Below are 13,271 nucleotides of genomic sequence, written 5' to 3'. Positions count from 1 at the left end.
GTGAGTGTAATGAATGACGGGAGCCGTGCTCGCTCAGCTCTTGTCTCTGTATCGTTTTTGGAAAATAGCAGGGGCCGCGGAGCGAACAGATTTAATTTACAAACCAGTAAAATGGAGAACAAAGTATAAAAATTGTTATTCTACATAATAAAGAAATTAAAAACAACATGTTTGGGACCACAAAGAAGTATACCCAGTTCTATGTCAGGACGATTCATTTTAAGTTACAAAGTCATTTGGAAAAAATTACAAGCGAAATTTTACAATTTTTAGGACCAAAAATAATCATGATTTAAAATTATTTTAGAGAACAAAATAAAAGATGATTACAACTATTGAATTCATATCTTTAGTTTAATCTAAAGAAAAAAAAAGGCTTCCAAAATATAAAGTGTCCGGACACCTGACCCCCCCCCTCATTTCTAAAACATTCTATTTCTGTTCTAGATATATTTAGAAACACCGAATATCATTATGATTTTTGTTAGATTAGGAGATTTTTTGTTTGTTTAAGATTGTACTTTTTTCTTTCTTTCATATCCTTTTTCTGGCATCATTCTATCCTTCCTCTTTGCCCTTTTTTTTATTCCATCCTATCTTTCTTTCCTGATCTTCTCTCTCTGTTCATTTTTCTTTCTTTCCTTGTTTGTCTTACTCTCCGTCCTATTTTAAATTTCCTTTTTTCCTTCATTTTTTCTTTCCACTTTTCTTTGCTTCCTTCTCCCTTTTCTTTTCATTCTTTCTCGATCCTTCCATTATTTTCTTTTTTTAAATTCTCTCCTTAATTTTTTCCTCCCTCTCTTTCATCCTTTCTTTCATTCTTTATTATATTTTTTCTTCTAATTTGTGTCCTTTTTTTCTTTATTTCCCTCCCTCCCAGGGTGACCAGACGTCCCGTATTTCCCGGGATTGTCCCGTATTTTGCTCCTTTGTCCCGGCGTCCCGACAAACCCTTCCCGGGACGCCTTTTTGTCCCGTATTTAAGAATATTGAACAAAATGTAGTTAATGCATTTAGAAGTGGTGATTTTTTTTCATCAAATAACCAACAGATGACGAAGCAGAGATAACAATGAAACTAATTTGGAGATGTAATCGGTGAAACAAATTATTTACTTTTCATAACTAGATCTTGTTGTTTCAGCTTTCGTTTTGAGTCTTGTTGTGTATGATGCCGCCGTTTCATCTAATTTTTAAGTTTGACAATGTTTCACTTTAAAATTTTACTCATTTCTAAATAATGTTAGTTTTTCAAAATTCTGAAAATATATTAAAAAACACCAAACTTCATTATGATTTTTGTTAGATGACTTGATTTTTTTGTTTGCTTGAAGTTTGAACTTTTTTCCTTTTTCTTTTGTATCATTCTTTGTTCATCCTTATATCCTTCCTGCTTGCCCTTTTTTGTTCCATCTATCTTTATTTCCGATCTTTTTTTCCTGAACCTTTCTCTCTCTCTCTGTTCATTTGTCTTTCTTTCCTTCTTTCTGTTACTTTTCTTTATCAAATTTCCATTCCTTATTTCCTGAATTCATTAATTCTTTCTTTCCTTAAACTTTTCTTTGCTTCCTTCTCACTTCCTCTCCCCTTTTTCGTTCTCTCCTTCCATTATTTTCTCTTTTTGTCATTCTCTCATCTCTTCATTCTTTCCTCCCTCTCTTTCTTTCATTCTTTATTTTATTTTCCCTCCAATTCTTTTCCCTTATTATTTCTTTCCCTTCCTTCCTCCCTTCCTATTTTCTTCTTTCTTTGTTTGTTTCTTTCTTCCAAAGAATGAAGGAAAATATTTCTTTCCTTCATTCTTTCTTTCCTCCCCTTTTTCTCACTTTCTTTTTTTCCTTTCTCTTCTTTATTTTGTCTTTCACACATCTATTCATCTTCCCTTCCTTTCTTTTTTTGTCTTTCTATATTCATTTCAAAGAATGACGGAAACCTTTTTTCTCTCTTTTATTCTTTCTTTCATCCTTCTTTTATTCTAATTTTCTTTAATGTTTTTCTTTTCATTTTCCCCTTCAGTTCATTTTTCCTTTCCTCTTTCCTTTTCTTTTGTCTTAGTATTACTGAACATCCTATTAGAGTTTCATGTCACATGACCAAGGTCAAAGGTCATTTAGGGTCAATGAACTTAGACCATGTTGGAGGAATCAACATCGAAATCTTAACCTGAGGTTAAGTTTTTGAAATGTCATCATAACTTAGAAAATATATGGACCTAGTTCATGAAACTTGGACATAAGGTTAATCAAGTATGACTGAACATCCTGCATGAGTTTCACGTCACATGACCAAGGTCAAAGGTCATTTAGGGTCAATGAACTTTGGCCGAATTGGGGATATCTGTTGAATTCCCAACATAACTTTGAAAGTTTATGGATCTGATTCATGAAACTTGAGCATAATAGTAATCAAGCATCACTGAAAATTTTGTGCAAGTTTCAGGTCTCATGATTAAGGTCAAAGGTCATTTAGGGTCAATGAACTTTGGCCGAATCGGGGGTATCTGTTGAATTACCATCATAACTTTGAAAGTTTATTGGTCTAGTTCATTAAACTTGGACATTAGAGTAATTAAGTATCACTGAACATCCTGTGCGCGTTTCAGGTCACATGACCAAGGTCAAAGGTCAATGAACTTTGGCCGAATTGGGTGTATCTGTTGAATTACCATCATAACTTTGAAAGTTTATGGATCTGATTCATGAAACTTGTACATAAGAGTAATCAAGTATCACTGAACATCCTGTGCGAGTTTCAGGTCACATGATCAAGGTCAAAGGTCATGTAAGGTCAATGAACTTTGGCCATGTTGGGTTTTTTTGTTGAATAACCATCATATCTCTGTAAGTTTATTGGTCTCTTTCATAAAAAGTGGACATAAGAGTAACCATGTATCACTGAACATCTTGTGCGATTTAGAGTAGTATTCAAAGTCAGCACTGCTGCTATATTGAACCGCTTGATGCAGGTGAGACAGCCAGAGGCATCCACTTTATTTCTCAATGATTATATTGTTATTGTCATTAATAACATTGCATTTTGTATCATATGTATTTTCCCATTTCACATGCTAATTGTTATTTAGTGGCATGCAGCAAACTATGATAAACTAGAGGTAATAAAAAATATCTATTTCGAAAAAGGGTAACAGAGCTACCAAGTCTCACACATTAAGCATGAGACTCAAGCATTTTGGACTCTTGTTCATCCCCTCAAATCACTGTCTCACGCCACTATCACAGCATATCCCCATATACATTGTAGGGGAAGGCGGGGTAAGTTGTGACAGTTTTTGCTTTTTGCATGTTAAAATTGATATGATTAATAATCTTGTCGAAATAAGTACCTTGCCTTGAAATTTAATTCTTCTGAAATATTTTTCACCTATAGGCTATATAACTTTCTACCCCCACACTGAAAGTCATTGTCACCTTTGATAAAAGAGGTGTCAAATGGCTCAACTTGCCCCATCTGTGGGGTGAGTTTGAGCCACCTTCTGGGGTAAGTTGAGCCACAAAACCTATGTACAAAATGTATGGGGGCGAACCAGTGTGTCAGTTTTTTGTTTAAAGTCTTTTCTCTTGCTAATCTCTATAAATACTAACATCCTTTAAAATGAAAAGAGCAGTCATGTAAATTTGCTCCTTTGAGCCTGCATTTCAATTGATTTTTATGGTTTGCTTGTTTTTTAAGATACATTACCATAGGAATTACCATGGCTCAACTTGCCCCATGTTGTTTGGCTCAACTTACCCCATTCCGAACTTAGTGCGATAATTTTGTATCCACACATTTATTATGCATCATATAAAAGACTATGACAAGAATGAAGATCCATACCTGGACTAATAATGTTATCATGTCTTTATTATATTTAAAGATTTGTGTGTGTATAAAGCACTTATCTATTTCACACTCTTTTTTACTTTTTGGGCTGAAATTTATATTTTTCCCTCTAAAAAACTACTCTTTGTTTCAAAGTTGAAAATAATGTGGTGGGGTTAGGGGTTATGCTATGGGTCATCAGTACATGACACCACCACAATGTCTTACTCATTCATTATTTGCCTGGGGCTGGTGGCTCAACTTGCCCCTATGCTCAACTTACCCCGCCTTCCCCTACACAATGTCTGTGATCTCACTCAGATTCACAGAAAATCTCACGCATAGCTGGTCTTTGAACTTGGCATCTCTGGGGTAAATCTTTGATTTTTGTTAACATTTTCATTGGGATTCAGATTTCATTTTTTCTCTTCGTACTTTGAATTAAGCATTAAGTTTGCCAAGTCCCGTGAATTTTTTTTTGTATTGCAGCAATTGATAGTTTTATGATATAGATGCAACTTCTGAATGCAGGGATGCCACTTTTCTGTTTTTTTTCCCTTTATCGGCCTTATTTCCAGGTTTCAGACTTTTCCTGTTTTCTGTAGAAAATAAAGTCGGAATATCCCTTCTTTCTATCCCCCTTTCTCTCTCAATCGCTCTGTATGTCGATTGACCGAATGAGAGATGTACATGTATACACGCGCTCTCTGATCAACGAACGTACGCATGCTTTCCAATTACCTCTCCAAACCATCATGCATCGACCGTCACTGTCTGCCATCCCTGCCGCGGCGGGGGCAGTGATATAGACTGTGCTCAGCATCGCGCTCACTTGCTGTGCTGGCCATGTGACTTGCGACCGTATTTGGTACGTCGCAAGCGCAAGGTGTATGGGGCTTGGCCTAATTTTTCTAACTGGATATTTTTTGTGAATTTTTATTGAATTTGACATATTTGTGGGAATATGCTTGTGACCATAATCACCACAGTCTTTTGATTATGATTCTCTGCCACTGCACTGGATATAAACAGCCAAGATGAATAAAAAAGTGATAAAGAGGACGGACAATATCAAGGCATTGGAACTATACATTAAGAACAAATGGAACTGGTCATGGATGGAGGATAAAAATAACAATGGAGATTTTACTACGTAATATCGTATGAGATTATGTGTATGAGAGAGCCTGTTACTGCGCATGCGTCAATTCGTTACTGCATGCAAATGGCGGCTTGCTGAGCCCCATTTTTTCTCGGAATATTTCCTCCTATATCGGCGAAGTCCTCATCGTTTTCAACGATTTCTTTTTTTTTTATTCAACTAGTTTTTGATGTAGCCTTTGTCAAACACACTTTTGTGGACAGAAGGGCTTTTCATCATGGAAAAATCTTCACTTAAATCTGCTAATGACAAACCCACCACGAGTGGTACCTCGACCGCTTCCCAGGCCGCCACGGGCGGGGGACAGACAGTGTCGCAGCCTGCTACCCCTGCGGGGGAGCGGAGCGGGAAGTCTACCAAGCCGAAGCAGGCCCGCTCGAATGGGTCCGTCAACAAAGCAAAGCAGAAATCGGCAAATACCACAGACTCTCCCGAGGTCCTTACGAGGATGAATAAACTTGAGGACATGATGTCTAAAATCCTACAAGCTCTACCACCACCGGTGGACAATTCCCAAGTTGGAGTCAGGCCAAACATCAGGGCTAATCGCCACGGGCGAGAATCAGCTTCAAAGTCAAGCTCATCCCAACCACGTGTTGACGTTGCACCTACGGGTCCCACTGGGATCGGTGCTCAACCAGACCTCCCAATTTTATATGACTCACCGGACTTAAGTCCAGACGAATTAGAGTCTGGTCAGATTGATGTCGATCATGATAGAGGAGCAGGCCTGGCGGATGAAACTTTTGTCCCGCCTATAGCGGCAAAATTTGCCCTTTCTACAGACATTGGGGAACCAGTCGATGATGGTATAGCGGAGTCAACTACATACCTTCCAACTTACTCTAAGTCTAATGACTTGAGACTTCAAAAAATTCAGAAATCACTGACACGAGGGCTAAATGCCTTTGTACACACGCTTTCCTCTACTGACATTACTGAAAGCCAGCAAGATGCGTTAGCACTTTTGTGCAATGCCAACTTTGAGATAAATTGCATGAGGAAGGAGTTGATAAAACCTGCCATGAACCCTCGCTTTAGGCACCTTTGTAAGCCTACCACACCAGTCACTGACTTGCTGTTTGGAAACTTGAGCAAACAAGTTAGAGAGCTCAACGAGGAACAGAAGGTTACTGCAGGGGTTATTAAGGGCCCCAATCGCAAACCCCAATCATCCCATCAGCATAACTATCACCCCTATAGTCGGGGATCAGGACGGGGTGCACACTCACAGTATGCTAAGGCTGGATGGAAAAGAAGTGCAGCACCAGCCACTGCAACTCGTCCACCACCAGATAGTGAAGATCTGCATTTTTTAGACCAACGACCCAGGTGGAAGGACCGACAGTCCCCACCTTACGACAACCCTCAGAGGAAGCAGAAACAGCCTGCCCAAGTGCCACGTGCACACCACAAACAAGGTCACAGAACCAAGTACCTGACGAGGTAAAAAATTACACATTTGCTTACCTTAGATCTACTTTTAGGCCCACTGTTGGAGGCCGACTGAAAAAAATTTCATAAAACTTGGCGTGAAATCACCTCTGATCCTTCCATTCTAAATGCTGCGCAAGGTTTTAAAATTGAATTTGCGAAACCACCAACTTCACAAAGTTATCCCCCTTCACTTTCAAGTGTAGTGGAGAGGAAGAAAAAGCTTTGTCAAATGAGACACAAAAGCTTCAGGAGAAAGATGTTATTGAACCCTGCCAAAGTGAGAAAGAGGAATATGTATCAAATATCTTCTCTAGGCCAAAAAAGAATGGTGGTCTTCGTCTTATTCTAGATCTATCAGATCTTAACAAGTATCTACCTTACCAGTATTTTAAGATGGAAAATATTTATACTGCGGTGCAACTTATCACGCAAAATTCATTTCTTTCTTCAGTCGACCTCCAAGACGCCTATTATTCAGTCCCTATTCATAAAGAACATAGGAAGTACCTGAAATTCCTCTGGCAAGGCCAATTTTGGCAATTCAAAGCTTTGCCAAACGGGCTATGTTCAGCCCCTAGATTGTTCACAAAGCTACTCAAACCATTGTTGGCTGATTTGAGGAAACAAGGACATGTGATTGTGAGCTACCTAGATGATCTTCTCATTATTGCTGACTCAAAGCAGGATAATGAGAAAGCCCTAGAGGCTGTTGTTGAAAGTTTCTCAAAACTTGGTTTCTTAATCAATCCAGAAAAGTTGGTATTCACTTCGGTGACAGAAAACACTATCTTCGGCTTCGTTCTCAACACAGAGAAAATGATAATGACCTTGCCAGAGGAAAAGGCCCAAAACATTATCAGCTTGTGCTTTGAATTGCTACAAACTTTCAATCCTTCCATAAGACACGTAGCCAAAATTATTGGGAAAATCGTTGCTGCTCTACCTGCCACGAGATATGGTCCAATATTTTACAGGGCACTAGAAAACGACAAGATTGTCTCATTAAAAATGAATAGGGGTCATTTTAATAGAAAGATGACTTTGTCACCAGAAGCCAGGAAAGAATTGTGGTGGTAGATAGACAATGTGCAATTAACTTTCTCACCTTTGAGACGGTCCACACCACAACATGAAATTTGTACGGATGGCAGTTGGTATCGGTTGGGGGGCCACAGATCTAAAATGTAATACTGGTGGCAGATGGAACAGCATCGAACTTTTATATACCAGAATAATAGAATAAACTATCTTGAGACTAGGGCAGCTCTGCTGGGACTCAAATCTCTGTGCTCAGAGTTATGCGATACACATATTTTGGTGCGTGTAGACAATGTCACAGCAGTGTCCTATATCAATTCCATGGGTGGCACTAAATCAAATGAGTGTAATAAGGCCGCAAGAGATTTGTGGATGTGGTGCAAAGAAAGGAATATCTGGGTCACGGCAGCCTACCTCCCTGGAAAACTCAATACCCAAGCTGATAAAATGTCAAGATCCTTTAATGACAGAACAGAATGGATGCTAAATAAAGATAAATTCCTTCAAATTGTGCATCATTTTGGTTTGCCCAAAATTGATCTGTTTGCTTCTAGACTCAACAAACAGAGAGTTATGTTTCATGGTTGCCTGACCCAGAAGCAGTAGCAGTAGATGCTTTCACCCTCAATTGGAAGGGGCTGGATTTCTATGCTTTTCCACCCTTTTGTCTTGTTGCTAAATGCCTCCAAAAAATAAATGAGGATAATGCATCAGGCATTTTAGTAGTCCCAAATTGGCCCACTCAAGCATGGTTCCCCCTCTTCAAGAAAATGATAGTTGGGAAACCCATGTTCCTCTCAAGAAGTGAATCACTACTTACACAACCTATTACTAATGAACCTCACCCCTTACATTCTCGCCTTGATCTTGTCTGTTGCAGGTTATCACCAAACCCTTTGAAAATAAAGGCCTAAAACCTGGAACTGTAAAGATTATTATTTCTTCATGGCGCAAGTCAACAAAGAAACAGTATGCAATATACATGAAGAAGTGGAAAAGTTTCTGTGAAACATTAAGCTCGGATCATTTGAATGCAGACGTGACTGTTGTGTTAGACTTCTTGAGCAAACTTTATTACAAGGACAATGCTGGATATAATGTTTTGAACTGTGCACGGAGTGCTCTATCTTCCTTTCTTAATTTACTGGACACCCCTTATTCAGTTGGAACTCACCCGCTCATCAAGCGTTTCATGAGAGGCGTGTTTCATCTTCGTCCTCCCACAGCAAGATATAAAGAGATTTGGGATGTCAGCCATGTCCTTAATTACCTACGTTCTCTTTCACCAGCGAGTTCATTGACTCTTAAAATGTTAACGCTGAAACTGTGTATGATTATTGCGCTGACCTCTGCGCAACGTGTTCAAACACTCCACTTCATGAAACTGGACAAAATGAGTTTGTCTAACAGCGCAGTCTCTTTCCACTTTGAGGAACTGTTCAAACAGTCGAAACCAGGTAATCTAGATACATCTGTAACTCTGGAAGCTTATCCCCAAGATAAGAGACTTTGTGTTGTAAGATACTTAAAGTACTACTTGAAGCTGACTAGACCAATCAGAAAAAATGAACAGAGATTGTTCATCAGTTTTAAGAAGCCACACAAAAGGGTTTCAGCTCAGACAATTTCCAGATGGTTAAAATATGTACTGAGTTCAGCAGGCATTGATACAGCCAGGTACAAGGCCCACTCTACTAGAGCGGCTTCAACGTCGGCAGCAAAGAACAATGACTTGCCAGTATCAGCTATACTAAGCCAAGCAGGCTGGTCAAATGAAAGGACTTTCAAGACTTTCTATGATAAACCAGTGGATAGTGGAAGGACCTTCTCTCAGGCCATCCTAAGCCAGTAGTCTACAAGATAGTCCTGCTTTATTCCTTAAGAGTGGTATGTGTCATGAATATGACTCCTGTTTTACTAGAAGGCGACAGTGTTGCTTTAAAATCTCATACACGTAATCTCATACGATATTACGTAGTAAAATATGAAAATTAAACGAGAACTAACCGTTTGAAGTTTAATTGATATTTTATTAGAAATAAGAGGAGATTACGTCCCTCCTCACCCTCCCATGTACTTCAAACACTAAATCAGTTCTCCAAAAATTTATTCACAATCGCCTTCTACTCTACGAAAATTGGCGCATGCACAGTAACAGGCTCTCTCATACACGTAATCTCCTCCTCTTATTAAACTTCAAACGGTAAGTTCTCGTTTAATTTTCATATTTTATCTCGGAATATGTTCGCAAGATACATGTAAACCAACCCGGTGTTGCTTTGTGTATTTGATGCATCAAGCAACTGAAGTATGCTTCAGCTGGCAAGAAAGTGTTTGCATGAACATGCAACAAAAGATGTTCATTTGAAAATTAGGCGTGCTAGAAGCAGCACCCAACAACTACGGTCAGTCTTTTAAACCTTGTTTTTAAATTCATTGATCACAACAAGGTAAGAAGCCACTTTTGAAAGACACACAAACAAAAGCAAAAATGAAGAACCAAAACAGTGTGATTGTCCGGGCGATCTGTCTGGTCTCAGGACGGGTTAGAATCACCGCTGCCTCTCCACTGCCTACCATGCGATGTCCCCTGCTAAAAATTTCAGGGTTTTTGGAGGACATCTAGTAGCATCCCTTTCAATGACAATAAACATGATTTTAATGAATTTGCTTATTCTTATAAATAAAACTATAATTTCAGTTAACTTAATTTTCAATGTCCAAATCTTGCTCACTCAGCAAACAAAAATTATTGGTCATCTAGTTGCCACTTTCAAAATATCTTTTTTCTTTCATCATGAACCTTTGAAATGAAGATTAGTAACCTAAATATAATGTTTATCATTTAAATTTCTTTTATTCAGGTGAGGCATGGGAATCTTATATTTTACCCTGGCTTTGTAAGATACACATCAAGTCCTGGAGCCCCAATTGGAATCATAGTTGGAGCTTCTGTTGGGTCTCTGGTGCTAATCCTCATTGTCATGGGTGTCGTTGGAAAGATCTTGGTCAAACGAAGACAAAGAGCTATTGATGAACAAGTCGAAGAGTTGGAACTTCTTGAGAAAAAGATTCAGAATCGTGCAGAAGAAGGTAAATAGTATATCAGGGCCATGTGGGCATTATGAACCAGTCACTTCATGGAAATCAAAAGGTCTGTAACAAGCAATGGAAATTAGGGGTGGGGGGAATCAGTATTCAACAGGTTAAGAACAACCCATATACAGTAATTTTATTGGGAAAGTGGGCATGGTGACTCCATGGTAGAGTAAGCTTCAGGCAATTTGATATTAGGAATGTCTTTTATCTCAACTTACACAAAAAAATCTAAGTTCGTCAAGATGAAAATGACATAACTTTTTATCTAATAAGTTCTGGGTGATATATTTTTAATGTTTCTACACATATTGACCAACTTTGTAGGTGAACCTTATTTTGACCTTTTTGGTCTTGCATACGTTAGCAGTTATTTTATCCACAATTAAACTTCAAGAGTCATTTTCCAAGTTCATTTTATCAGGTTACATCATAAGAAGTGATCATATGCTATGGTTGCTTATTATTTATAACTAGATACACATGAGTTGTAATGTAGTGCACTGAGTTTTTGTTTGTGAACATGTCAGGGTCTGAAGTACCATGGAAAATGCAAGGTTTGCACAGATTTGAAGCTTGGCATAGCTCATGGTATAGAGCAGCCTTTCTCAATTACTTTTTTTGAAGCGCCACATTTCTTGTTGAGAATCTGTAATGCTCCACTATCCATTACACAAACCAGCAATGTATCAGCGGAGGGGGTCCAGAGGCCCCATGGTGGGGGTCGAGGGGCCAGAGCCCCCAGAAGTTGTGGAATCTAAGGCCTTATAAGAGGGGCTCTAATTAATATCAACAGAAGAAATACAAATGCCAACAAAGTACACAATATTAACATTAAAAGAAAAATGACCAGTGACCTGTTCACAACATATCAACTAGTTCAGGCTGTTCTGATCTATTGGCTGAAGCAAGTGGCGTTTTGAGTAAAAAAAAAAAATGAGGGGGCTAGATATGGCAGCTAAAGCAAAAATATTGATTTTTTCGATACAAAAATCTATATTTTGACATAATAATAAGAAAACAATACAATGTTCCTTTTCTCCTTTTTTTTCTTGGCCGTTAAACACTTGGGGGGCCCCCATCTGTACGCCAGTGGTTGAAGTTACGTTCCCCGATTTTGCAAGGGCTGAAAATTAGGCGTTGCACTGCACTAACGCCCCAAACTGCCCCCTCTCTCTACAACTCACGTGCGGTATCATTCACTCAGTTCGTGTTAAGCAAGAGTGCATGCAGGCAATACATCTGAGCACATACCCGGGGGGGGGCACTCAGTATATAATGCATAGTGGGTATGTGCCGCGGAGGGGACCCCCATTTTTACACCCAAATTTCCGTTCCAAGGCATAGCATTTTTGTCTTATTGAGAAAAAAAACAAAGAAAGCCGCTCCAAGGCATAGCATTTTGTTCTTATCGAGAAAAAAGAAGAAAGAAATCCGCTCCAAAGCTTCGCATATTTTTCGTTACGCCGTTCCGGTTGCATTGATCTGCAATTTTGGTGAAAAGCGGCCGCCGAGCGCTGTCCGACCATCGTCTCTCCGAGCGCAGCCGGTGGAGGCCGCGCTGCGGCTGCATCATACACAGATGCCCGTTCCATAGGGGTGCATATGCACGTACTCACACGCTGGCGATCCGTTCCAAGGACCCCCGTTTTCACAAAATTGTAGTTCAGAAGCCCGTTCCGAGGACCCTCCTTTTTACAATAAGCCCGCTCCAAGGCCCCCGTTTTTTGTCTCGCCCGCGGCACACCCCTACCACTTTTTTGGTCGAGTGCCCCCCCCCCCCGGGAGCATATATGTATTTCACTTTTACAACTTCGGATTTTAATCGGCTCCGGAAAAAAAGTTTCTGCTTGTTATGTCCCAAATTCATAATCTTTATGATCAGGATATTCGTTGGATATCATATTATTTGATGTTTAACTCTTAACCAAAACATATACTCTGGAAATGTAAAATTTCTCGCCGTTGAAATAGAAATCCTACAAACGGGGTTTTCAAATTACTTGTGTGCCGGGCTCGTGTGGCACATAAACTTTGTACAGCATAGAATAAATAAAAAAGAGAAAACCCTCGATCCTCCATAATAGGGGTTATCGAGTACTAAATTGGACAAAATTTGAGGAAATCAATGAGCATTTAAGTGTCAAGAAAAGAGTTTTTGTTTTCTCTTTGTATTAAAATGATCACCAAATCCTTATTTCCAGGTTACTGGTAGATTTTTTCTAACCAATTTTTCCTTATTTTGACTTTTTTTCATACCGGCTCCCAAGCGCCACTCCGCAAGGCTCGGTGCGCCACAAGTGGCGCGCGCGCCACCAATTGAGAATCCATGGTATAGAGAGTCTCAATTTCTTTCACTTATTTGAAATGTTCTTTTTCATAACTATATTTCAGCGTACCACAACTTGCAGGTTGATATGACAGAAGTTGAAGATCAGGTTCGAGATCTAGGTATCCCATTTGTGAACACCCAAGATTATGCCAGAAACATGCTTTTTGCTGGTCTAGACATCCTACCTGCTACATCTGATCCAGAGGTCAGTCTGGGTGTTAATCATCTTTCCTTTTTGTTATCAAATCAAAATTTTTGCTATTAGGAAACGAAAGATTAAATTTGAAATTGGAAAATCTATTATCCCTATATAGGCAACGTGCCATTCACTGATGTATAATAAATACAGACATTTTACAAAAAGAATTGAAGTTCAGAAGAAGTG

General features: G+C 39.1%; 1 protein-coding gene across 1 annotated transcript in view; it reads left to right on the top strand.

Annotated features, from left to right (window-relative positions):
- The window catches only part of LOC121412118 (plexin-B-like), a 57,634-nt gene that overhangs the window by 26,549 nt on the left and 17,814 nt on the right, over positions 1-13,271 (top strand). The window contains 2 exon segments of the mRNA XM_041605024.1: positions 10,323-10,551; positions 12,949-13,091. Coding sequence (XP_041460958.1) covers positions 10,323-10,551; positions 12,949-13,091 — 372 coding nt within the window.

This window comes from Lytechinus variegatus, chromosome 3 (genome assembly GCF_018143015.1).
Source record: "Lytechinus variegatus isolate NC3 chromosome 3, Lvar_3.0, whole genome shotgun sequence".
NCBI lineage: Eukaryota > Metazoa > Echinodermata > Echinoidea > Temnopleuroida > Toxopneustidae > Lytechinus > Lytechinus variegatus.
Note: the sequence above shows the minus strand (reverse complement) of the source record. Positions and strands in the feature narration are given on the sequence as shown.